We start from the raw sequence: 26,087 nt of genomic DNA, 5'->3' as shown, positions 1-26,087 counted from the left end.
CCGCTGCGCCACCGGGCCAGCCCCTGCCTTGGCTACTCTTGAACTCTTTCTGGACTTCTGCTTCTGTTTCCTCTTCTGTAGAAAGAAGTGGGTGAGTTTCCTTTAGGTTAGGATTCCGCAGACTTTTCCTGTGAAGCCCAGGTGCTAAATATCTGAGGCTTTGCAGGCCGGTGACTCAACCCTGTATGAAATGAGCCACAGACGGTAGGTGCATAAAGGATGGGCACGGCTGGGCTCCAACACAACTTTATTTACAGACACCGACATTTGAATCTCGTATCCTTTCCACGAGTCACAAAGCAGTCTTCTGCTTTTGATTCCCCTCCCCTGCCCCCAAGTATTTCAAATGTAAAAAGTTTTTTAGTTCACGGGTAGTACGAAAATAGGCATGGGGCCGGGCTTGACCTGTGAGGTTAGCTTGCTGACCGCACAGATGACTGCTTAAACATCTTTAAAGGCCCTCACACCTTTGAGAAGCTGTGAGATTGTGAGTAATCGGCTAGGGTGGTGCCTCGGTAGGTCAGAGGAAGAGCTTTTCCTTGCTTCTCAGAAGAGTGCATTCCGAGAAGGCCACTCTAGAGAGACTCATCGAGCTGTGCCAGATGCTCAGGTCTGGGATGGGATGAACCATCCTTGGAGGGATTTTTTAAAAAGAGAGCGAGAGCTTTGGCACTCTTTCCCTCATCCTCATCGCCCTGCCTTTCTCCCTAGCCCGGATGTGAGCCCCAGTTCCTCAGTGGAACTTGACTTCCGCATACTCCCAGCGGGTGTCTTTGGGCACCCGGGGCTCCCACGGTCTGAAGCCTGGGAAGCTGAGGGCAGCATAGTGGGGCTCCTTTTGGTCGTTCTCCGATTCTGGAGCTTGAGTGGCTGATTTGGGTCCTGGACCACCGTGGGAAACAAAACGCAGCTCCTTCTGCTTCTTCCTGGGCTCCGGGCAGTGAGCATCTGGAGGTGGGGGCCGGGAAGGACTGCTTGGTTTGTCCTTGCGATTCCGAGCCTAAGGGGAAAACATCCTTCCTTCCTTCATTCATTCAACAGACACTTGAGCACCTACCGTGCGCCAGACACTGACTGAGGACCTGGGGTTACGTTAGGGAGGAAAAGTCTGCTCTCGCTGAGCTTGCCTCCCATCTTGGAGCAGAACAAACAATAAAGAAATGTCTGTCACTAAGGCACCCAGTCTGTGGTTTTTGCTATGCCAGCCCTTGCAAACTTACACAGGTGGATGTGCGCAGCCACTACCATCAAGATACAGAGCTGGTCCATCACCGCAAAGATCTCCCTCTTGCTATCCCTTTATGGTCCCTCTTATCACCTCCCGTCCCTCACCCTCACTACGGATCTGTGCTCCATCTCTACAGTTTTATCAATGTGCAGTTACATACGTGCTGTCACGCACAAGAGACCACCACAAGATTGGCCCTGAGATTAGCCCTGAGGTAACAGCTGCCAATCCTCTTTTTGCTGAGGAAGACTGGCCCTAACATCCATGCCCATCTTCCTCTACTTTATACGTGGGACGCCTACCACAGCATGGCGTGCCAAGTAGTGCCATGTCCCCACCTGGGATCTGAACCGGTGAACCCCAGGCCGCTGCAGCAGCACGTGTGCGCTTAACTGCTGCACCACTGGGCTGGCCCTGCTCTTTGGTTTTTTTTGAAGATTGGCACCTGAGCTAACAACTGTTGCCAATCCTCTTTTTTTTTTTTTTTTTGGCTTTTTTCTCCTCAAATGCCCCCAGCACATAGTTGTGAATTTATAGTTGTAGGTCCTTCTAGTTGTGGTATGTGGGATGCTGCCTCAACATGGCCTGACGAGCAGGGCCATGTCAGTGCCCAGGATCTGAACCAGCAAAACCCTGGGCCGTGGGAAGCGGAGCTCGCGAACTTAACCACTCGGCCACGGGGCTGGCCCCTGCCTGTTTGGGTTTTGAAAGGATATTATGTACAGAGCAGTAGACTGGGGCAGGGAGTGGGGTGTGGGGGGTGGTGGTGAGCGGAAGCAGAGAGGACACACAGCAGGTGGCGGGGGCGTGCGGGGGGAGAGATGTCAGTGCATGGACCGGGGAGGTGGGGCGAGAAGTGGTTTGGCTGTACCGTAGAGGAGATTTGCTCATGGGTTGATTGTGGGGTGATAGAGAAGAGAGGAGGGAAAGATGGCTGCAGGGCTTTGGCTTGAGCAGCTGGGCGGACATAGTGCTATTTGCCGAGATGGGGAGGATGGAGAAGCATGACTGATGTAGTTAGCCATGGGTTTGGTTAGACATCCAAATGGAGATGCTGCCTAGACAGCTGCATATGAGTCTCCAGTTCAGGGGTGAGTCTGGGACATGTAAATTTTGGAGTCGTCAGCGTACAGATGTTCTCTTCTGAAAATATCCAGCATTTACCGAATGCTTACTAGGTCCCAGGTATGATTCTAAAAGTTTTACTGGTACTGTATGAGCATATTGAACACCTAGAATGATCCTAGTTAGTAGGTACCACTATTGTCCCTATCTTAAAGAAGTTGAGGCACAGAAAAGTTCCATGACTTGTCCAAGAACACATAGCAACAAAAGCAGGATTGAACCCAGGCAGGATGACTTCAGAGCATCCCGTCTCGATCATTAGACGTCCTGCCTCTCAAGGATGTTAATCATTAGTATATCAGTTATTGATGGTGGTAATAATGGAACAGCTGCTACCTATGGAGCCAGCGGACGCGTTCTAACCCTCAGACCAACTCTCAAAAGGAAGCGGAGGAAGAAACGGAGGCTCGAAGGGAGTGAGCGATTTCGCAGAGGTCTCAAGAGTCAGGATCTGAATCCCACGCCCAAGCTTCTTCCACCTGGACGTCCCTCGGGCGAAGGTTGGGACAGGGAAGGGGAGGAGCGCGTGCAGGAATCGGAGATGGGGCGCAGGATTTAGGGGAGGGGAAGAAAGGGCAGCACATCCCATCCGGGCCACTCACCAGGGCAGCAGCGTTAGGGACCACATTGATGTAATCCAGGATGGTGCTCCTCCGCGAGGCCCTGAACCTGCGGGCCTCCGCCTGGGTTGGAGCCTCTGCCGGGGTCTGAGCCTCTGCCTGGGGCCGAGTCCCTGCCGGGGTCCATTTCCTCCTCAGAGTCTTCACCCTGAGGAAACCAGCCCACCTTGGTGTGTAACCCGGCACCAGCCCAGTTCCCGGGGCCCAGACCCCATCGCTCTCCTGCTCTGAACTCACATGATGGGGATGACGCACAGGAAAAGGAGGGCCGTGACGCCAATTCCCAGAAATACTCCATGGGAGAATGCTTTGGAGATGAGCCCCTTCTTATCTGCACGAGGAAACCGTCAGACGTCTCTGAGCCCGTCCCATCAACGTGGGTCTTCATGCCCACCCGTGCTAGACCCTCAGGCTTCCAGCTCTCATTCCAGGTGCCTGACCTGCAATTCTTTTCCAAGTACTTCTTGGAAACCCTGCTGCACCCCAGGCCCAGGGGTCAGGCCTTCCAATGTGGATTTCCCCCTATACATCCCCAGCTCCTGCTCTGACCACAGGACCCTGTTTCCTGTCCCACTCAGCCCCCGCCCTCCAGGGGGCATGCAGTTGGCCCCTTGACCTGGCAGCAGCAGGACAGTGGCTCTCTGGGCCCCGTGGACGTTCGTGGCCTCGCAACTGACTCTGAGGCCAGAGCTGAGCCCCTTGCTGAGACTCAGGGAGCTGTTGGCCCAGGGCCCAGAGGAGCTGGAGGTGATGGTGAAGGAGGCGTTGCTGCTGTTCCCCTCCAGCAGACCCTCCCCCAGCCGCCAGCGCAGGGAGGGGGCCGGCTGGGCTCGGGATGAGCAGCCACAGTGCAGACTCTCGTCCTCCCAGGAGCAGGAGGGTCTGAGCAGCTGTGGCGGGTCTGTGGGGAGGGATGAGAAGGTCAGCGGTGCTGCTCCCCTCCCCAGGACTCAGGTGCTGCCCCCCCCCCCCACCTCACTCACAGTGCACACAGAGACTCAGAGAGAAGTGCTGGGAGCCCAGCTGGTTCTGAGCTCGGCAGGTGAATTCGCCTTCATGCTCCATTTGGATCTGAGGCAGCTCCAGGACCCCAGGGTCTGAGGACTGGGAGGGGCTCAGAGTCTGTCCCCCCCAGGCCCAGCTCAGCCCAGCTGGGGGGTTGCTATGGGTGACACAGAGCAGATGCAGGCTTTGGCCCTCCAGGACCGGGAGGGACGTGCCATTCCCGAAGCTTTCTAGGACTAGGGGAGGGAAGAGGCAGGACAGATGCACAGCTGAGGGCACAGGGACCCACTGGCACGCTGACATTCCAGATGCCTGGGCCCCCATTGTGGCACCCAGAGGCCCTGACTCTCTGTCCCTTTTTCCTACCTGTCCTGTTTGCGTAGGAGACCAGCACTCTCAGGTTCTCTGGGGCATCTGCAACAGAGACAGAGCATGGGGTCTCAACCAGCCGGAGGCTTCACTCGGGCAGAAGGAACCATCCCTGGCGATGATGGGGGGGCGGGGCAGGGAGGGGATACTGAGGTCCCCACTGAGTGACACAAACCTCTCAAGAGAACAGATGGGGAAGAAAGGCTGGTCCCTGTGGCGTTGTGATTTATAAGAAAAACATATATTTGGTCTTCGTCCCTGGTGCAGAGTTCTAAAACCCTTGGAATTTTCTAAGTGATAAAAGCCATAAAGATGTCTTTTTTTTTTTTTTTAAAGATTGGCACCTGAGCTGACAACTGTCACCAATATTTTTTCTTTTCTTTTTTTATTCTTCTCCCCAAAGTTCCCCAGTACATAGTTGTAAATTCTAGTTGTGAGTGCCTCTGGTTGTGCTATGTGGGACACCGCCTCAGCGTGGTCCTGTGCCCAGGATCCCAACCAGTGAAAGCCTGGGCCACTGAAGCAGAGCGTGCGAACTTGACCACTCAGCCACGGGGCCGGCCCCATGGTGTCTTGATATTCATAATAAACCCCTTTCAACTACACCTGAGTTTATATTAATGAGGCAACTTTTGGAGGTCAGGTAAGGATGGGGGCTGGTTGCCAGGGGAACCAACCACATAATTAGAGGACTGGAACCTTCACTCCTACCCCCTTTACCTCTAGGGAGGGGAGAGGGGCTTGAATCAATCATGAACGGCCAATGATTTAATCAATCCTGCCTAGGTAAGGAATCCTCCATAAAAACCCAAAGGATGGGGTTTGGAGAGCTTCCGGGTTGGTGAACACGGAGGGATTCGGGGAGAGTGGCTTGCCTGGAAAGGGCACATAAGCTCTGTGCCCTTTCCCCATACCTCACCCTGTGCATCATCCAGCTGTTCCCCAGTTACATCTTTTTTTTTTTTTTTTGAGGAAGATTAGCCCTGAGCTAACATCTGTTGTCAATCCTCCTCTTTTTGCTGAGGAAGACTGGCCCTGAGCTCACATCCGTGCCCATCTTCCTCTACTTTATATGTGGGATGCCTACCACAGCATGGCTTGCTGAGCGGTGCCATGTCCACACCCGGGATCCGAACCGGTGAACCCCGAGCTGCCGAAGCAGAACTTGTGAACTTAACCGCTGCGCCACCAGTTATATCTTTTTATAATAAACTGCTGATCTAGAAAGTAAAATGTTTTTCTGAGTTCTGTGAGCTGCTGTAGCAATAAATTGCACCTGAGGAGAGAGTCATGGGAACCTCCGATCTATAGCCAATGGGTCAGAAGCAGAGGCAACAACCTGGACTTGAGATTGGTGTCTGGAGTGGGGGAGGGTTGCAGTCCTGTGGGAATGAGCCCTTGCCCCGTGGGATCGGATGCAATCTCAAGGTAGATAGCATCAGAATTGAGTTGAATTGTAGGGCACCCAGCTGGTGTCACAGAGAATTGCTTGGTGGTATGGGAAAAAAAACAACCCATGTTGGAATTGGAATTTGAATCCTTAGTCCCATAGGGCTGGGGTTCAAGGTCCCTTTAGAGCTCTGGGACCCTACCTCAAGCCCCTGCGTCCTCACCCTTCTCCCCTCCCAGAATCCAAGCACCTGTCGGTCCCACTCACACTGCACAGAGAGGTGCAGGCTGCGGCTCTGGGAGCCCAGCCCGTTCTCCGCTCGGCAGCTGTAGCGCCCGGCATCCTCAGGCTTCACCCTGGGCATCACCAGCTCCAGCGTTCTGGAGCCTGAGGGGTGGGACCAAGAAAGGACTTGGTCGTCCCGGGCCCAGCTCAGTGTGGCGGGGGGCTCGCTGTCAGCAGCACACAGCAGCCGCAGGAACTGGCCTTTCTGGGCTTCCAGATACAGGGTATTTCCTTGGGGCTTCAGGGCTGTGAGGGGAGAGAGAGAGAGCACAAGAGAAGTGCTGCAGGGAGGAACACCGCTTCCCTTGGCCTCCTGACACCTTTTCATCCCCCAAAGAGGACCGGCCTGGCCCTGCCCCAGTAGGCTCTCAGTACCTGATGCGTTGGCCTGGGAAATGCTGATAACCAGGTTTCTGGGGGCATCTGCAATGAGATTATGAGCTGACATTGGGGAGGAGCGTTGGGTCCCCGCAGCTGGAGAGAACCCCGGGGAAGAAAAAATGTGTGACTACCCTTGGAGAAGACAAGTGACAAATGAGTGCCAAAGACACACTTGTGCATGGAGGACCAGTTGGCATCCCCACTCTGCTCCCTGGCCTGAGGCGGGGTCCCAGGACTCCACACCTCCCTCTCTGTGGCCCCACTGAGAGCTGCCCACTGCCCAGCTGCATCTTTCCCCTTCTCCCGCCTGCCCCACCTGCCTGCAGACCCTGACAGCCCTCGGCCAGACTCACAGGCCACATTCAGTCGGACGGTTCTCTCTGCACTCACACCCTTTCGGGAGAAGTCCACTCGACAGGTGAGGTCAGTGTTGTGGTCCTGGGGTCTCGGTGTGAGGGTGAGCACTGAGAAGCGGGAGGTTCTTGGACTGGTCTCTTGGGAGGAGAGGGCAGCCCCCTTCCAGGAGAAAGTAGGGACTAGGCATTCCTCAGAGGCTGGGTTAAACACACAGATGAGTGCCACCTGACGCCCTGGCTCCAGGGTCTTGGGGACGTAGACATCTGGCTTCTGTGTCAGGGCTGGGACAGAGAAAGGGTATGACCCTAGCCCCAGGGGGTGACCGATGGTCCATGCCCCACAGCCCCTGCCCAGTATTAGACACAGGGGTTGGGGAGGGAGGAGAGGTCCCACCCCATTCCACCTGGAGCCAGTTCCATACCTGTCACTTCCAGATAGAATTTGTTTTGCAAAAAATTGAATTGCACATAAATGCCTCTCTCTATCCGAAAGAAGTACGCCGCGCTGTCCTCTCTCTGTGCATCTCTGATGACCAGGGAGCAGTCCTGGTTCTGGGGACTGCCCACGAGCTGGAATCGGCCCTGGGTCCTCGTTTTCACCTGTCGATTCTGGTCGTTTGTGGCCACAGGAGAACCAGTGCCCGAGTGGGTCCTCTCTTCGAACCAGTAGCCGTGAGCTGGAGTAGAGTCAGTCCAGCCAAATTGGGGGTAGGAGACGCTGCAGGGCACAGACACACACAGGCCCTCCTGCACCGTCACCAACTCCTGCACTTGCAGGTGGAATCCTGGAGCCTGAGCCCGAGACCCTAAGGCGAGACAGAGACTCAATCTGCGTCCCCAGCCCCGGCCTCCACCCGGGCCCCTCCTGGCCCTGGGCCCACTCACCATCCCACAGCCAGGCTAAGAGCAGCGACAGGAGCATCTCTGCGTTAGGAGGCACTTGGCCCGGCCCCGAGACAGGCTCCTTCAGCAGATGCTGTTCAGGGGCAGAAGGAGAAGCCACAGCGGGCGGGCGGAAGCTGAGCCCCGGAGCACCGATGCACGAAGTGAGCTTCTGATTGGAGTCCCACTGGAGGTCCTCTCCTCTTCTCGTATCTCCTCACCCCTATCTCGCCCACTTGGGCTCTCAGTCTTTCCTGGAGGCCCGGCCTGTGTTTGGGCTCACTCAGCTGGACCCTCCCCAGGCACCTCTGGGGAGGGAGCGGAAGGAGTGTGTCTAGCCCTGGGGCCTGGCTGTGGCGCCGGTGGAGGGCAGGGGCAACCCCCGCTGGGCCTGGGTCACTGAGGAAGCGGAAGTGAAAGTCCCCAGTGAGGCCTTCTCACAGGGGCCCCCGGTGATGGTGGTGGGTGCAGGGGAGGGAGGGGGCAGGGCTGGTCTTGCCAGATAAGATGCAAGATGCCCAGTTAAAGCTGACCTTCAGATAAACAATGAAGAAGTTTTTCAGTAGAAGTATATCCCAAAGATTGCACAGGACATACTTATACTGAAAAAGTGAATCGTTCTTTGTATCTGAAGTTCAAATTTAACTGGACACCTTGCATTTTTATCTGCTAGATCTGGCAACCCTAGGCCTCGTCTCATCCGACCCCTTCATCCTCCCTGGTGGGCTCTCTGACCTCCGTCCCCCAGGAACACCCACCCCCAAGACCTTTGTCCACTTCCCAAGTTCCCCTTCTTTTTCTGCCGCCACACTGTGGGACACACTCACTTGTAACACCCATTGTGAGAAGAGCACCTGCACCCAGAGGTGAGGGGGATGTGGAGTGAGGGGGATAGACTCCCCCAGACGTTGTCCCCCTCGGCTTGAAATGACTCTGTTTTGGACACATAGAGACACTGTGGTCTTCCATTTGACCTCCATGTCCTGGGACCTCGTGTGTGGCAGGCGCCATCCTGCATACGGGGGACACGCAGGGAAGTCAGACACAGTGTCTGACCTCAAGGGGACCCAGTTTGTTAAAGGGAGATCCTTAGCAATGGAAAAGCACTGGCAATGTGCTCGTAGACGCCCCTCCCCCCATGCTGCCACAGGTGTTCATTATGGTCCGGGGGGAGAGGGAGCGTCACTTCTTCCTGGTGAAGTCAGGGAAGTCTCCTGGAGGAGGTAACGCCAGCTGCCCCTGTCCTCACGTCCACTGTGTTCGCTTGTTCTGGCTGCCACGACAAAGCGCCACAGATCGGGGGCCTTCAACAACAGAGATGTGTTTCCTCACATTTCTGGAGGCTGAAAATCCAAGATGGAGGTGTCAGCTGGGTTGCTTCCCTCTGATGCCTCTCTCCCCTTGGCTTGTAGATGACTGTCTCCTCCCCGTGTCCTCACATGGTCTTCCCTGTGTGTTTGTGTCTGTGTTATAATCTCCTCTTCTTATGAGGACACCAATCCTATTGGATTAGGCCCCATCCTATGACCTCATTTTAACTAAATTACCTCTTTAAAGACCCTTCCTCCAAAAATAGTCACATTCTGAGGTATTGGGGGTTAAGACTTCAAAATAGGAATTTTGAGGGGAGAAGACACCATTCAGTCCATAACATACCCCTTCCTCTTCATTCTGATCCCTGGATCCCCACCTCCCAACCTGGGCTTCCTACAAGGGCACTGGGTTCCCTCCCGTCTCCTAGGGGAGTCCTTGAGTCAGAGACATCACCCCCTCCACTCTGCTGAGCTCACAGAGGAGAGGGAGGGGTGGAAGTCTGCGTCCTGCTGGGGGCTTGCCTTGAATGCGCTGAGAACTGAGCACCCCCCAGCTTAGGCCCAGCTCCACTGTGCCTTTGAACATTTCCACCCCTCTGTGGGACCCATTGGGGTGGGAGCCAGGAGAATGGCAACATCTCGGTCCTTCCGTGGGTCTGTCCACACCACTCTTCCCTGTTGCCCCCTCCGCTGGAGAAGGGAGGAAGGACCCTCTGCCATCCTGGGGCTGAAAGGTGCCAAGCCTGCCTCCCTGGGGCTCTCCAGGCTCACCTGGAGGCCCCACAACCCCTCATAAGAATGTGGGCCACCCTCAGGGTTAGAGATCCCTTTGAAACTGTAGGGGAGGAAGAACGATTCCTCTACCTTCTAGGTCCTTCTGGCTGATCTAAGAATTAAATTGACATGAGACAGAGTAACAGGAGAAAGTCAAACAAAGTTTATTTTTTTAATTAAATTAATTTTTAAAAATTTTTTAGATTGGCACCTGAGCTAACATCTTTTGACAATCTTTTTTTTCTTTTCCTTCTCCCCAAAACTCCCCAAGTACATAGTTGTATATTCTAGTTGTAGGTCCTTCTGGCTTTGCTATGTGGGAAGCCGCCTTAGCGTGGCTTGATGAGCAATGCCATGTCCACCCCCAGGATCCGATCTGGTGAAACTCTGGGCCGCTGAAACAGAGCATGTGAACTCAACCACTCGGCCATGGGGCTGGCCCCTAAACAAAGTTTAATAACACTTATACAGGGGAGAAACCCAGGGAATCTGAGTAACTCACCAAACTGGCCAAAGCCACCACCTTAAATACCATCTTCAGTTAAAGACAAAGGAGGATGTTGGGGGTAGGGGTTTGGGACTTCAAAGGGGAGGAAGGCAATTTACATGGAGATGGAAAAGCAAATATTTGGTAAACAAATGTTTGCTGGGGCATCTAACTTTGATAAAAATGGGCCTTGCCGGGTGCCTTCCTGTCTGACCACCTAGAGTTCTCTATGGTGATAGTTCCTTCCTGGGACGGGCTTTCTATCTTAAATTCTTTTAGGCAGTTAGAGGAAAGGCCAAAGTTTCCTCTGGAGTTTTTTAGTTCTTAAAAATAATCAAGCCAGGGGCCAGCCTGGTGGCACAGTGGTTAGGTTCGCACATTCTGCTTTGGTGGCATGGGGTTCACCAGTTTGGATCCCGGGTGTGGACATGGCACCACTTGGCAAGCCATGCTGTGGCAGGAGTCCCACATATAAAGTAGAGGAAGATGGGCACGGATGTCAGCTCAGGGCCAGTCTCCCTCAGCAGAGGAAGGATTGGCAGAAGTTAGCTCGCGGCTAATCTTCCTCAAAAAACAACAAAAAATCAACCAATGGGACACATTTTGGGGTGGTGAATTCTGATGTTACCACACAAAATGGGGTTCTCTTGCCCAATGTGCATAAATAGCCAATTAATTACTGCATCATCTTTTGGGAAGAGATCAGCTTTATTCTGCGAGATTGACCTGCTTGTGCTCTCACACCTGTCTCTCCGATTCAGGATTTGGGGAAAATTTAAGAGATTAGGGAGAACAGGCTGGCACACAGAAATGCTGGTGGGACATGCTTTTTTTTTTAAGGAAGATTAGCCCTGAGCTAATTGCTGCCAATCCTCCTCTTTTTGCTCAGGAAAACTGGCCCTGACCTAACATCTGAGCCCATCTTCCTCCACTTTATATGTGGGATGCCTGCCACAGCATGGCTTGCCACGTGGTGCCATGTCTGCACCTGGGATCCGAACTGGTGAACCCCGGGCCACCGAAGTGGAACATGCACACTTAACCCGCTGCACCACCGGGCCGGCCCCTCAGTCACCCATTCTGATACGTGCTCAACACAAGGTTGACATAAGGGAAGCCATATTACGGAAAAGAAACCATATGGTAACTTTAAATAACCTCTGATTAACTAATCCATGCATGCTCTGTAGATTTTATGGACTCTCCCAGCTGTCCTAAGTTGACAACTTTGTTCCTTTGAGTTCCTTAGGAATGTGATGACCCCCAGGCAGAGTCTATGCTAGTAGCCATCATCAATGACAACTGAAAGATCAGGGTATAGGCCGTTGCTCTGGTCTGTGATGCATATCCAGCAAAACAAAAGACTGTCAGGAACTGAGACCAGATGTCTGCCCCCACCTGGAGATCTGATGGAGGCCCCACTGGGATTAGGTCTATTTTTCAGGGACTGTTAAAATTTGGGTTGTCTATACTTCCTATCCTTCTGGTCAGATAGTTGATTATAAAATGTGCCTTTAGATGTTGTTCCAAAACTGTTGAGCAAGGTACAAAATTCTGATAATGCTAAATGTCAACCTGAAGTCAGGAACAAGAGAGTATTTCCAAATCACTGCTAAACAGTTTCATTCCTCTAACCCAGATCTAAGCCCGAATTCAGCAGGAAGTAGCTAGATTGGTCATTGCCCTGAATCCCTCAAGAATGAGGAATGACCAAGCAATAAGGGGATTGAAACTGGAAAACAGTTAGACATTGATGGTCAAGCAGCTAGGAATTAAAGCTTTTGTTCCTTTTTGCAATTACTGATTGTAGCTTTTAGCTGTTTAACCACCCATTGTTAACTGTACTGTTTAGGCAATATGTTATCTGACTCCCACTAGGTTTCTACAGATAACATCTCCCTGGAGCCTGGATTACAAGGGTAATGGGTGTGTGAGCTGTTTTTCAGGAATTAGAACCCCTTGTCCACTTCAGGCCAGTTGAGACCACCAACTCATCAACTGGGCCTGTGCAATCGTCCAATAGGTGACTTTTTGACATCAAGAGGCTAAAAATTTCACCCTCAGATCATGCTAACACCACCATTTTATGAACATGTGTCCTACGAAGACCCATGAAGCTTGACTACGCTTGCACAGATCATCAATTACCTCACCTCTCCTCACGTCTAATCATCTATCTCCACATTTCAGACCATTTTGCCCCCCTACCTCATAAATATCCCTGAGCCCTCATTTTTGAAGAAGTGGATTTGAGACTCATGCTCTTGCTTCCTCACATGGCTGCCTTGTGACTAAAATCCTCTCTCTTCTGCAATCTTGTCGTCTCGGTGTTTAGCTTTCTGGGTGGTGGGAAAAATAAACCTGGGACGGTAACAATTCCTTCTTGAAATGCTTCAGTCTGGCTTCCATGTCACCTAGAACTGCTACCTTCCTCACATCCTGGGGCACCATCCACTTATTCTTTGTGAAGGTGCCTGTACTTAATGTACAGAGGACACCACACTTCCTCGCTTTTCCCATGATCTTTCTAGACATACTTCCTCATCTCCCTTCATGGCTCTTCCTCTGACTCCTAAATCTTGGAATGCATCGGGACCACTTTTCCTCAATGTCCTATTTCATCCATGACTTTAAAAATACATGCTGCCTGTGATATTGGGGTTTATAATAAATATTTATTTTGGTCTTTGTCCATGGTTCCTGGCTCACATTTCCCCAAATTCTTGAGATTTCCTGAGCAATAATGATACTGACCCTCTTAATCTCAAGTGTGTGTGCCTGATGCATAGGAAACCAAACACTGAGACATTGGTGCTTAGAAATGGAGAAAGATTTATTTGAATAGGCCAAAACGAGTAGGTGGGAGCCTGGGTTCACTCATATCCACCTCCCCAGGAACAGAAAGCAAGGGGGTTTTATAGAGCTAAGGGGCGTGGCAGGAGGAGCTTCAGGGAAACAAATCGCTTCCAATATGCCCCTGGGCAATCTGACTTCTGGGCTTCAACAGCTGCTGAGGGCCATTCCAACCTCTTCAAAGGCACTTTCTTTATTCTGCAAAACAAGATCCCAAATTCTCAACACCCCTGAGTCACCCCTCAAGTTAAACAGGAAAAACAGCAAATTGGTTTAATATCTACGCTACCCCTAGGTACCAGGCTTCAATAAGAGCAATATCTTTTGTTATAGTATTTGGTCTCTTGTCCTCAGTTCCTGAAATCACTTCAGAACCATAAAGGTGAAATGGATGCCTTGTTATTCAAAACAAGCACCTTTCCACCACAACTGCGTTTATGTTAATAAGGTGACTTTTGGAAAGTACCTAAGGATGGGAGCTGGTTGCCAGGGGAACCAACCATGTGATTAGAGGGTTGGAACATTCAGTCCCACCCCTGGCCTCCACGGAGGGGGAGAGGAAAGAGGCTGGAGGTTGAATGAATTGCCAATGCCAATGATTTAATCAATCATGGCTATGTAATGAAGCCTCCATAAAAACCCAAGAGGACTGGGTTCAGAGAGCCTCTGGGTTGGAGAGTGGTGCTCCCACAGAGAGCATGGAAGCTTTCCCTTTCCCCATACTTTGCCCTACACATCTCTTCCACCTAGCTGTTAGCACACCAAGTTAATTTTTGCTCACTGGCTAGAAAGCCAAACACTGAGATGATGAGATTGCAGCAGAGACAGAGTTTAATCACAAGTCAACCATGCAAGGAAGTGAGAACAAGTCTCAAATTTGCCTCCCTAAAAATAGGGACTCAGGGCTATTTATGGGATGGGGGTAAGGTGGTCGGAAATGTGGAGATAGAAGATTGGAGGTGAGGAGAGGTGAGGTAATTGATGATCTGCGCAAGCGTAGTCAGACTCCATGCCTCTTCATAGGAGCCATGTTCACAAAATGGTGGCATTAGCATGACCTGAGGTTGGAGTTTTTAGCTTCTTGACATCAAAAGATCACCTATTGGATATCTGTGTGGGCCCAGTTGATGAGTTGGTGGTCTCAACTGGCCTGAAGTGGACAAGGGGTCCTAATTCCTGAAGAACAGCTGACACACCCATTATCATGGTGATCCAGGCTCCAGGGAGAAGTTATCTATAGGAACCTAGTGGGACTCAGATAGCATATTGCCTAAACAGCACAGTTAACAGTGGGCAGGTTAAACAGCTAAAAGCAAAAAGGAAAAAAAAACCTATAGTTCCTAGCTATTTAATCATCAATGACTAACTCTCTGTTCGTTTCAATCCCCCCTACTCTTTGGTATTCCTCATTCTTGATGGATTCGGGGTGACGACTGATCTAGCTTCTTCCTGCTGAATTGGGCATAGATCTGGGTTAGAGGAATGACATGGTTTAACATTCATTTGGGAATATTCTCTTGTTCCTGGCTTCAGGTTGACATCTTTGTATTATTAGACTTTTGTGTCTTTCTCAACATCTAAAAAGCACATTTTATAATCAAGTGTCCAATCAGAAGGATAAGGAGTATAGACAACCCAAATTTTAACAGTCCCTGAAAAATAGACCTGATCCCAGTGGGGCCTCCATAAGATCTCCAGGTCGGGGCAGACATCTGGTCTCAGGTCCTGACAGTCTTTTGTTTTACTGGATATGCATCAGAGACTGGAGCAGTTGCCTATATCCTGATCTTTAAGTTGTCATTGATGATGGCCATCAGCACAGACTCTCTGTCTGGAGGTGATCACATTCCTAAGGGACTCAGAAGAACAAAGTTATCATCTTATAGCATCTGGGAGGGTCCATAAAATCTACAGAGCATGCGTGGGTTAGTTAATCAGAGGTCATTCAAAGTTACAATATGGTTTCTTTTCTACACTATGGTTTCCCTTATGTCAACCTTGTGTTGACTGGTATCATAGCTGTTCTTGAGTTATATCTTTATATAATAAATCGCTAATCTGGTAAGTAAAATGTTTCTCTGAGTTCTGTGAGCCATGCTAACTAATTAATCATACCGAAGGAGGGGATTGTGGGAACCTCCAATCTACAGCCAGTTGATCAGAAGCACAGGTGACAACCTGGATTTGAGATTGGTGTCTGAATGGGGAAGGGAAGGACAGTCTTGTGGGACTGAGCCTTTAACCTGTGGAATCTGATGCTATCTCCAAGTAGACAGTGTTGGAATTGAGTTGAATTATAGAACCCCTGGCTAGAGTCTGGAGAATTGCCTGGTGGTGTTGGAAACCCCCTGCCCCAATTGGGATTGGCAATCAGAATTGCACTACTGATGGCAACTCTTTGATTCCCATATAGTACTACAGTTGTGTAAGATAACAGTTGGGGAGGAGTGCATGAGAGCTCCTTGTTCATTTCTTTGCAACCTCCTGTAAGCATATAGTTGCTTCAAAATAAAAAGTTAAAAAAACAAACCAAAGCAAATGATCTCAAATCACACAACAATAGCATTAAAGAAATATGCTGACGACTCATAAAATTATATTTCAGCCCTGACCTTTCCCTGTCTATTTGACATCTGTATGGGAATAGGTAATGCACATCTCAGACCTAACATGCTTCACGTGAACATGCAGCCCTCTCTATTTCTCACCTCAACCTCCTCTTCGGCAGCCTGAATATCATTGTTATGAGGTACCAACATCTGCCCTTACCCAGCATGATTCTGATGTCTTCCCTTGCCTCACTCCCATATACAACCTATCCCCAAGACCCGTTGGTTCAACTTTTTAAATATTAAATAAACTATCCACTTACTCCAATTCCACCACCGTTACTGTAATCCAACATTTCTCAATCTCAGCACTGTAGACATTTTGAGTCAGATAATTCTTGGGCAGTGGAGCCGTCCTGAGTGTTAGAGAATGTTGAACAGCATCCTTGATCTCTACCCACTAGACACCAGTAGCACCCTTCTGTCCCAGTTGTGACAATTAAATACACCTCTGACATTTCCACCTGCCCCCTGGACAGAAAACCTACCCTCAACTGGAAATTAAGGTCCAGGTCCAAGCCACCAGTGTCACTCTCTGCACGACAGCAGCCATCCAGCCATGCTTCTCCTTATTCTGCTTCTGCTCCCTCCATAGTGCATTCTCAACACAGACGGCACCACAGTTCTTTTTTTTAGTTAATTTTTTAATGAGGTAACATTGGTTTATAGAGAGTTATTTTTAAAATATAAATCAGACCAAGTCACTCTCTTACTTAAAGATTTCAGTGGCCTCTCATTATATTTGGGAAAAAACGCAAACTCCTTGGAGTTTTTGAGAGCGTCATGGTGGAGTGAGCTTGCCGGGGACTCTCTCCCCTCCAACATACAACAAACAGGAGCAACCATATTCCAACAGAAAAGATCCTAATAGCACAGGAATCCTCGGAGAGTCACGGCAGCCAAACGACAGGGGGTGGAGAGGCTGGTGACTCCCTTGGAGTAGCTGGAATGGGGTAAGAGAGAACGTCACTCCCTCCCCTAAAGCCTGGGATCGCTGCCGAGGGAAGCCCTCTAACAGGGCAAAAGGCTTCATGGTCCGGGTGGGGGAGGGGGTGACCTTATCAAGCCAAGACTCCAGGAGACCAGATAGCCAGAGCTGATTGGAAACCTGGAACTGTGTGCAAGAGAAAGCACACCCCCGCCTCCCTGACCTGCACTGTGCTGCCCCATCTTGGCTGAAGGCAGAGGGCTCAGAATACGCTGCTCTCGACCCCCACCCAGTGGCGATAGGCTGTAACTGCAACCGAATAATAGCACAGTGGGCAAAACCCATACTTCCAGCCTCAATCAGTTCATTAAAACTCCAGACTAGAGGGAAAACAATAAATACCCAGAATTATGTCTTGAGGACTCAGACATGAGTAAACTAAACAACAATGAATTCAGAATAGCTATCATTAGAAAGCTCAATGAGGTAAAACAGAATATAGACAAACAAGTCAATGAATTCTGGAGCTACTTCACAAAAGAGACTGAAACTATAAAGAAGAATCAATCAGAAATACTAGAGATGAAAGACACAACGGAAGAGATAAAACAAAATACGGATTCCCTGAATGCTCGTGTGGACATCGTAGAGGAGCAAATCAGCGTAATCAAAGATAGACGGGTTGAAATGCTCCAGACAGAGGAGGAGAGAGAACTGAGACTAAAAATAAATGAAGAAAGTCTCTGAGAAATATCTGGTTCAATGAGGAAATGCAACATAAGAATTATAGGTATCCAAGAAGGTGAAGAGAAGGAGAATGGAGCAGAAAGTGCTCAAAGAAATAATAGCAGAGAACTCCCCAAATCTAGGGAATGAGAGAGAAATGTGTGTGGAGGAAACTTTCAGATCTCCTAGATTTGTCCATGTAAAAAGACCTACTGCAAGGGATATATCAGTAAAACTGGCAAAAATGAATGACAAAGAAAGAATACTCAGGGCAGCAAGGCAGAAGAAAATAACCTGCAAAGGAACTCCTATCAGACTTTCAGCAGATTTCTCTGCAGAAACCTTACAAGCTAGGAGAGAATGGAATGACATATTCAAAACTTTAAAAAATAAAAATCTTCAGACAAGAATACTCTATCCAGCAAAAATATGCTTCAGATATGAGGGAGAAGTTAAATCTTTCCCAGACAAACAAAAGCTAAGGGACTTCGTAGCCACAAGAAATCCTCAAGAAGGCCCTCATACCTGAAAAAAGAACAAAAATGGAGAAAGGGGCCACAAAACACAGAGTAAGGAGACAGATAGAATCAGAATAGGATAGCAAATATTCAAGCATAGCATTAGGCTAAAGGGAAGGAAAATACCAAAAACAAAGACAATCTTGTCATTTTAGCCACAAATTCACAATACAAATTGGAATAAGATATGAGAGTAATAACTTAGGAGGGGAGGAGGAAAGGGACTGAGTCAGTCTAGACTAAATAAATAAGAGGCCATCAGAAAATGGACTATGTTATGCATGAGATTCTGAATACAAACTTCAGGGTAGCCCAAAACTAAAAAGCAGAACAGACACACAAAAAATAAATAAGGAAAAAACTAAGAAGCACAGCGTAAGAAACTGCAGAAGCTAACGGGTAGACCAAAACACACAGGACGAGAGACAAAGGAAATTCAGGAAAACCGGAAAACGAGTGACAGAATGACAGCATTAAGCCCTCATACATCAATAATCACCCTCAATGTAAACAAATTGAACTCTCCAATAAAAAGACACAGAGTGGCAAGATGGATTGAAGAACAAGATCCAACAATATGTTGCCTCCAGGAAACACATCTCAGCTCCAATGACAAATTCAGGCTCAGAGTGAAGGGGTGGAAGACGATACTCCAAGCTAATGGCAAAAAAAAAGAAAGCAGGTGTCACAATACTTATATCAGACAAAGTAGATTTCAAGATAAGTGAAGTAAAGAGAGACAAAGAGGGGGCAGTATATAATGACCAAAGGGACACTACATCAAGAAGGAATAAGGCTTATAAATATCTATGCACCCAAGTCAGGAGCACCAAAGTTCATAAAGCAACTATTAACAAACCTAAAATAAGATATCAAAAATAATAGTAGGGGACCTCAACACTGCACTCACATCATTGGACAGATCATCCAGATAGAAAGTCAACAAGAAAACAGTGGAGCTAAACAAAAAGCTAAAACAGTTGGACTTAATAGACATATATAGAACATTTCATCCACAAACAGCAGAATACACATTCTTCTTAAGTGCACACAGAACATTCTCAAGGATGGGTCGTATGTTGGGAAACAAGGCAAGCCTCTACAAATTTAAAAAAATTGAACTAATAACAAACATCTTTTCTGATCATAATGCTATAAGGCTAGAAATTAATTACAAGAAAAAAGCTGAGAAAGGCACAAGGATGTGGAGACTAAAGAATATGCTACTGAACAAGCAATGGATCATTGAAGAAATTAAAGGAGAAATAAAAAAATCTGAAGACAAATGAAAATGATAACACGCCATACCAACTCATATGGGATACAGCAAAAGCTGTATTAAGAGGGAAATTCATCGTAATACAGGCACAGCTTAACAAACAAGAAAAATCCCAAATAAGCAATCTCAAATTACACCTAACTGAACTAGAAAAAGAAGAACAAACAAAGCCCAAAGTCAGCAGAAGGAGAGGAATAATAAAAATCAGAGCAGAAATAAATGCCATTGAAACAAAAAAGGAAGTAGAAAGGATCAGTGAAACAAAGAGCTGGTTCTTTGAGAAGATAAATAAAATTGACAAACACCTAGTCAGACTTAACAAAGAAAAAAAGAGAGAAAGCGCAAATAAACAAAATCAGAAATGAAAGAGGAGAAATAGCAACAGACTCCGCAGAAATACAACGGATTATAAGAGAATACTACGAAAAATTATATGCCAGCAAAATGGATAACCTAGAGGAAATGGATAAATTCTTAGACTCTTATAGCCTCCCAATGCTGAGTCAAGAAGAAACAGACGATCTGAATAGACCAATCACAAGGAAAGAGATTGAAACAGCAATCAAAATCATCCCAAAGAATAAAACCTCAGGACCAGACGGCTTTCCTGAAGAATTCTACCAAACTTTCAGAGAGGACTTAATACCTATCCTTTTCAAGCCATTCCAAAAAATTAGGGAGGATGAAACACGTCCTACCACATTCTACGAGGCTGACATCACTCTGATACCAAAGCCTGACAAGGACAGCACAAAAAAGGAAAACCACAGGCCAATATAGCTGATGAACATAGACGCAAAAATTCTCAAACAAATTTTGGCAAACTGAATTCAGCAATACATCAAAAGGACCATACATCATGGATCAAGTGGGATTCAAACCACGGACACGGGGATGGTTCAACATCCGCAAATCAATCAATGTGATACACCACATCAACAAATTGAGGAATAAAAACCACGTGATCATCTCAATAGATGCAGAGAAAGCATTTGACAAGATCCAACAACATTTATGATAAAAACTCCTAACAAAATGGGGATAGAAGGAAATTACCTCAACATAATAAAGGCCGTATATGACAAATCCACAGCCACCATCACGCTCAATGGGCAAAAACTGAGCGCCAACCCCTGAGAACAGGAACAAGACAAGGATGCCCACTATCATCACTCCTATTCAATATAGTACTGGAGGTTTTGGCCAGAGCAATTAGTCAAGAGAAAGGAAGAAAAGGAATCCAAACAGGGAGGGAAGAAGTGAAACTCTCTGTTTGCAGACGACATAATCTTATATATAGAAAACCCCAAAAAATCCATTAGAAAACTAATAGAAATAATTAACTACAGTAAAGTTGCAGGGTACAGAGTCAACTTACAAAAATCAGTTGCTTTTCTATACTCCATTAACGAACTTACAGAAAGAGAACTCAGGAATACAATTCCATTTGCAATCACAACTAAAAGAATAAAGTACCTAGGAATGAATTTAACCAAGGAGGTGAAGGACTTAAACAATGAAAACTATAAGACATTACTGAGAGAAACTGATAATGCCTTAAAGAGATGGAGAGAGATTCCTTGCTCATGGATTGGAAGAATAAGCATAGTTAAAATGTCCATACTACACAAAGCAATCTACAGATTCAAGGCAATCCCTATCAGAATCCCAATGACATTCTTCACGGAAACAGAGCAAAGAATACTAAAATTCACATGGGGCAATCAAAGTCCCCGAATTGCTAAGGTAATCCTGAGAAAAAAGAACAAAGCTGGAGGTATCACAATCTTTGACTTCAAAATGTACTACAAAGCCATAGTGATCAAAACGGCATGGTACGGGTACAAAAACAGGCACACAGATCAATGGAACAGAACTGAAAGCCCAAAAATACACCCACACACCTACGGACAGCTGATCTTGGACAAAGGTGCCAAGAACATACAATAGAGAAAAGATAGTCTCTTCAATAAATGGTGTTGGGAAAACTAAACAGCCACATGCAAAAGAATGAAGGTAGACCACTATCTCATGCCATACACAAAAATAAACTCAAAATGGATCAAAGACTTGAAGATATGTCCTGAAACTATAAAACTCCTGGAAGACAACATAGGTAGTACACTCTTTGACATCTAACTAAAAAGGATCTTTTCAAATACCATGTCCTCTCAGACAAGAGGAACAAAAGAAAAAATAAGCAAGTGGGAATTCATCAGACTAAAGAGCTTCTCCAAGGCAAAAGAAACTAGGATCAAAACAAAGAGACAACCCACCAATTGGGAGAAAATATTTGCAAATCATATATCTGACAAGGGGTTAATCTCCATAATATAGAAGGAACTCACACAAATGAACAATAAAAAAAAAAAAACAGCCCAATCAAAAAATGGGCAGAGGAGATGAACAGACATTTTTCCAAAGAAGATATAAAGATGGTCAATAAACACATGAAAAGATGTTCAGCATCACTAATCATCAGGGAAATGCAAATCAAAACTGCACTAAGACACCACCTTACACCTGTTAAAATGGCTATAATCACTAAGACTGAAAGTAACAAGTATTGCAGAGCGTGTGGAGAGAAGGGAAGCATCATACGCTGCTGGTGGGAATGCAAACTGGTGCAGCCACTATGGAAAACAGTATGGAGATTCCTCAAAACACTAAAAATAGAACTACCATACGATCCAGCTATCCTGCTACTGGGTATCTACCAAAACAACTTGAAATCAGCATCCAAAGTAACACCTGCACCCCTATGTTCACTGCAGCATTACTCACAATAGCCAAGACATGGAAGCAACCCAAGTGCCCATCGACTGATGATTGGATAAAGAAGATGTGGTATATATATATATATATATATATACAATGGAATACTACTCAGCTATAAAAAAGACAAAATCATCCCATTTGGAATAACATGGAAGGACCTAGAGGGAATTATGCTAAGCGAAATAAACCTGTCTGAGAAAGACAAACACCAGATGATTCCACTCGTATGTGGAGAATAAACAAACACATGGACAAAGAAAACAGTTCAGTGGTTACCAGGGGAATGGGTGGGGGTGAGCATAGGGGGTGAAGGGGAGCACTTATGTGGTGACAGTCAAGAAATAATGTACAACTGAAATCTCACATTGATGTACACCATTATGAACTCAATAATAAATAAATTAAATAAATTAATAATTTTTTTAAAAAAGGGGCCAGCTCAGTGGCACAGCAGTTAAGTGCGCATGTTCCACTTCGGCGGCCCGGGGCTTGAAGGTTTGGATCCCGGGTGTGGACATGGCACCGCTTGGCAAGCCATGCTGTGGTAGGCGTCCCACGTATAAAGTAGAGGAAGATGGGCACGGATGTTAGCTCAGGACCAGTCTTCCTCAGCAAAAAGAGGAGGATTGGCAGCAGATGTTAGCTCAGGGCTAATCTTCCTCAAAAAAAATAATAATAAATGAAATTAAAAAAAAGATTTACTGATACAAGATTTATGGATCCAGCTTCAAACTCTTGTAAAGTGAGAGAAGCCAGACACAAAAACTCACATTTTGTACTAGTCCACTTATATGAAATGTCCAGAATAGGCAAATCCATGGAGTCAGAATGCAGAGTAGGGGTTGCAGGGGCTGGGGGAGGGGAGTACGGAGAGTGGCACGGGCACAGGGCTTCTCCTTGTGGTGATGAAAACATTGATGGATGGAAGTAGATAGAGGTGATGGTTGGACATCATTGTCAATGTACTGAAAACCAACTATTTTACACTTGCAAATGGATCAAATAGTGACTTTAATTTTAGTGAATTTTTCCTCAATAATAAAATAATACATATAAATAAAAACAACTATAGGGAGATACTGATTTTCACCTGCTACTGCCAAAAGTGAAGTTTTTACCCCATACTGGGTTGCTGAAAGCACACTTTCAGTTCTCCGTGTTGGGAATGTAAACTTTTCCGCCCTAGCTGGAGAACAACGTGGCCGTAGGTCTCGATACAGAAAGAACACGTGATCCAGCTCTTTCGCTGTTGGAATTTATCCCACAGACATAACGCACACGTGTGACAGGAGACAGGAGATTGCTGATTGCAGCCTTGCTGTTGGTTGAATAAACTTAACACCATGATTTTCCCATGAACAGAAGATGCAGAATCGGAATCCATCCAAACCACGGAAAACTCCACTGTCAGGGAGAAGAATGGGGACATCTGTGCTGTTAACACCAAAGGACCCTTGAGATCCTGTAGGGGAAGCAGTCAAGGTTGAGAGCAGCTTGCGGACACTGGTCACTTCCCTGGAGGAGACCGGGCATCTGAGGACAGACTCTGCTGTGCATTTTGAAGTTTTGGACAGGTGATTATATTACTTGTTCAAAAATACTTAAATTAATGATTGTTAGGGAAAATAAAAAGTCGAGGATGGAGCAATTGTCCAAAGATTGAAGATGAGGGGCCTTGAGAGGCAGGCTCTGCCATGGGAATGTTGCCCTGTTCTCCTTGTGGAGCCGAGGTGGGGTGAAGTCTGAGGGGAGTGAGGGGCGGATGGGGACAGCTGCTCACAGAGGCCACTGGGGCTGAGGGTGGGAGGGACCACTGGGTTCACCCACAAAGGGCTCTCTGGTCACCGGGGTGAGTCCAGGGTGAGGCAGGGACCCGCCCTCCCTTGAGCTGGAAAAGGTCCTGCTCCTTATAGCCCAGGAGGGGGCTCCTTCCTACCTGCGCCATCCCCTAGGCAGACACTGATTGCTGGGTCCTCTGAGGAACTTAGGATGAGAAAAGGGGATTCCCATTGCAGTGAGAGGAAGGGATGGGGGGAGATAAGTTCACCCCCCACTTGAAGCCACAAAAATGCAGGAGGGGCAGAGCTTGTGTCTTCTAGGTCCCCAGCATGGCCTTCCTGCCCCCAACACCTCAGGGACGTGATTGTCCTGGCCCCAAACTCACAGGTGGTGTTGAGCTGGATGGTCCTTTCCAAGGTCAGACCAGCAGCAGGGAACTTCACCTGACAGGTGAGGTTGGTGCCAAAGTCCTGGGGCCGTGGGGTGAGGGTAAGCACCGAAGAAAGGAGGCTCCTGTGGCCCAGGGAGGTGAGGAAGCCGATGTCCAGGAGAAGAGGAGGGGTGTGCCCTGCTCACAAGCCCAGGGCACAGAGCAGGTCATGTTCCTGGGGCAGCCAGACTCCAGGATCCCCAGGATGAGGATGTGGAGTTTGTGGGTCATGGCTGGTGAGGAGAAGGGGAGACATGGGGATTAGGAGGGAGGGTCCTAGGTGTGGCCCTTAAAGAATCCTCAGACTTTGGTTCAGCTGCTCCCTCTAAGCTCTGACACACTGTAGCCCCACATCCTGTCATGAGCAGGGTCCCACCCCAGCTCTGCCCTGTGTCTGCCAGGTCCTTCCCCGATAGTGTGACCTGGAGCCCACTCCTTACCTGTCACATGCACAGAGAGGATTAGATTTATAATTCCATTTTGTTCTTTCTGTCTCCACCTGAAAAGTGCATTTCCCATTATCCCTCCTTCTAGTATCTCTGATGTCCAGGGAGCAATTGTAGGGCTGGGGGTCTCCCAAAAGTTGATTGGCCCTGGGTCTCCTCCTGCACTTTATGATCTGGGTTGTTTGTGGCCACAGGAGCATCCTGGCATGGATTTTCCCCTTCCCAGAACCAGTAGCCATGAGCTGGGGTAGAGTCATTCCAGCCCTCCTGGAGATAGAAGACAGTGCAGGGCACTCGGACACACAGACCTTCCTGCACCGTCACTGACTCCTGTACTTGCAGCCCAAATATTTCACTCTGAGCCTAGGACCTTGCAGGGAAAAGATGGGCAGGCAGAGACCTCACCCCACTGACCCCCTCTTCCCTTGGCCCACTCATCTGCCAACAGCAAGGGCAGCAGCAGCAGCATCTCTGAGTTGGAGGGTTCTGGATGTCCATTCTGGGTGTAAAAAGAGAAATAGGTGAGAGGGAGGGGATGCTGTCGGGAGACCCAAGGAAACAGGAGGAGCCCACAACCTTGGTCATTCACAGAAGAGGAACTGCAGGCCAGAGGTTGTCCTCCTCTGCCAGAGCGGGTGGACAGCCCACAGCTCAGACACTTTGAGACGACCCAGAGGGGAGCAGATGAGGATCAGATCCCATGCCCTGCCAAAATCACAGGGATTCCTTCTAGCATGGGGACACGGTGAGTCTCTAACGACCTCCCATCTGAGGTGCTTTTCTGAGCAGTGTTGTCTACACCAGGGAGCAGATCCTACCAGGTGTAGGATTCCTTACAGTCTGTGTGATGCTCTAGGGCCAAGGAAAAGAAGGGGGTCCTAGGTGACGTGCAGGTAGCAGACAATCATTCATTCATTCATTCATTCATTCTCCAAACACTTAGTGAGCATCTCTGTGTTGGGGAGGCTGGAGACAAGAAGGGAGTTGACTGACCTGCTCCATGCCCAGGAGATGCTCCCCACCCAGTGGAGTCACTTCCTCCCCAAACACTCAGTCCTGTTGAGCTTCAGAGCTGCAGCCACTGGGGAGTCTGCTGTGTGTCCTGGTAGGATGTTGGTTATTTTCTAAAAATAGGAGTATGGAAAAGTTTTGTTTTTACTTATTGTATGTGGATTCGTGAAATTGCAATGGCATCTTCAAAATTATAACCGTGCAGCATCTTCATGGAAAACTTCAGGGAGAACAGATGTCCTAGGAGCCAGTGCAGAGGAACTTCTTTTCCCTGAATGCTGCTGTTCAGTGTTGTGTGGACTGGAGCGAATTTTCTTAGATCTTTGTCGTAGAGATGAGCATGTCCGGTCGTGAAAACCAACTTCTCACAGTTGTAAGTGTCTCACAAGGTGTAGTATTTCCAGCAAACACGAGTGGAACCTACAGCCACAGGTAAAATTTTGGGTTCAGGTCACGCGGTTTTGCATCTCACTCTGTGTCTTGCGGGTCTGGCAAATCCTTGACATCTGCGACAT

The 26,087-nt window shown here is 48.1% G+C and overlaps 1 protein-coding gene and 1 pseudogene across 1 annotated transcript; both read right to left on the bottom strand.

Annotated features, from left to right (window-relative positions):
• Positions 1–204: 204 nt before the first annotated feature.
• LOC106822333 (sialic acid-binding Ig-like lectin 10) lies at positions 205–8,030 on the bottom strand. Its single transcript, XM_070498928.1, is given in 12 exon segments — positions 205–1,000; positions 2,956–3,045; positions 3,048–3,072; positions 3,211–3,304; positions 3,590–3,874; positions 3,957–4,214; positions 4,345–4,392; positions 6,005–6,268; positions 6,398–6,445; positions 6,757–7,041; positions 7,182–7,565; positions 7,645–8,030. Coding segments are annotated over 12 exon segments (2,085 nt in total). The 5' UTR covers positions 7,682–8,030; the 3' UTR covers positions 205–733.
• Positions 8,031–23,413: 15,383 nt separating this feature from the next.
• LOC106822315 (myeloid cell surface antigen CD33-like) lies at positions 23,414–26,087 on the bottom strand (annotated as a pseudogene).

The sequence above is a fragment of the Equus asinus genome, chromosome 26, assembly GCF_041296235.1.
Source record: "Equus asinus isolate D_3611 breed Donkey chromosome 26, EquAss-T2T_v2, whole genome shotgun sequence".
NCBI lineage: Eukaryota > Metazoa > Chordata > Mammalia > Perissodactyla > Equidae > Equus > Equus asinus.
This window is presented reverse-complemented; position numbering and strand designations above follow the sequence as displayed.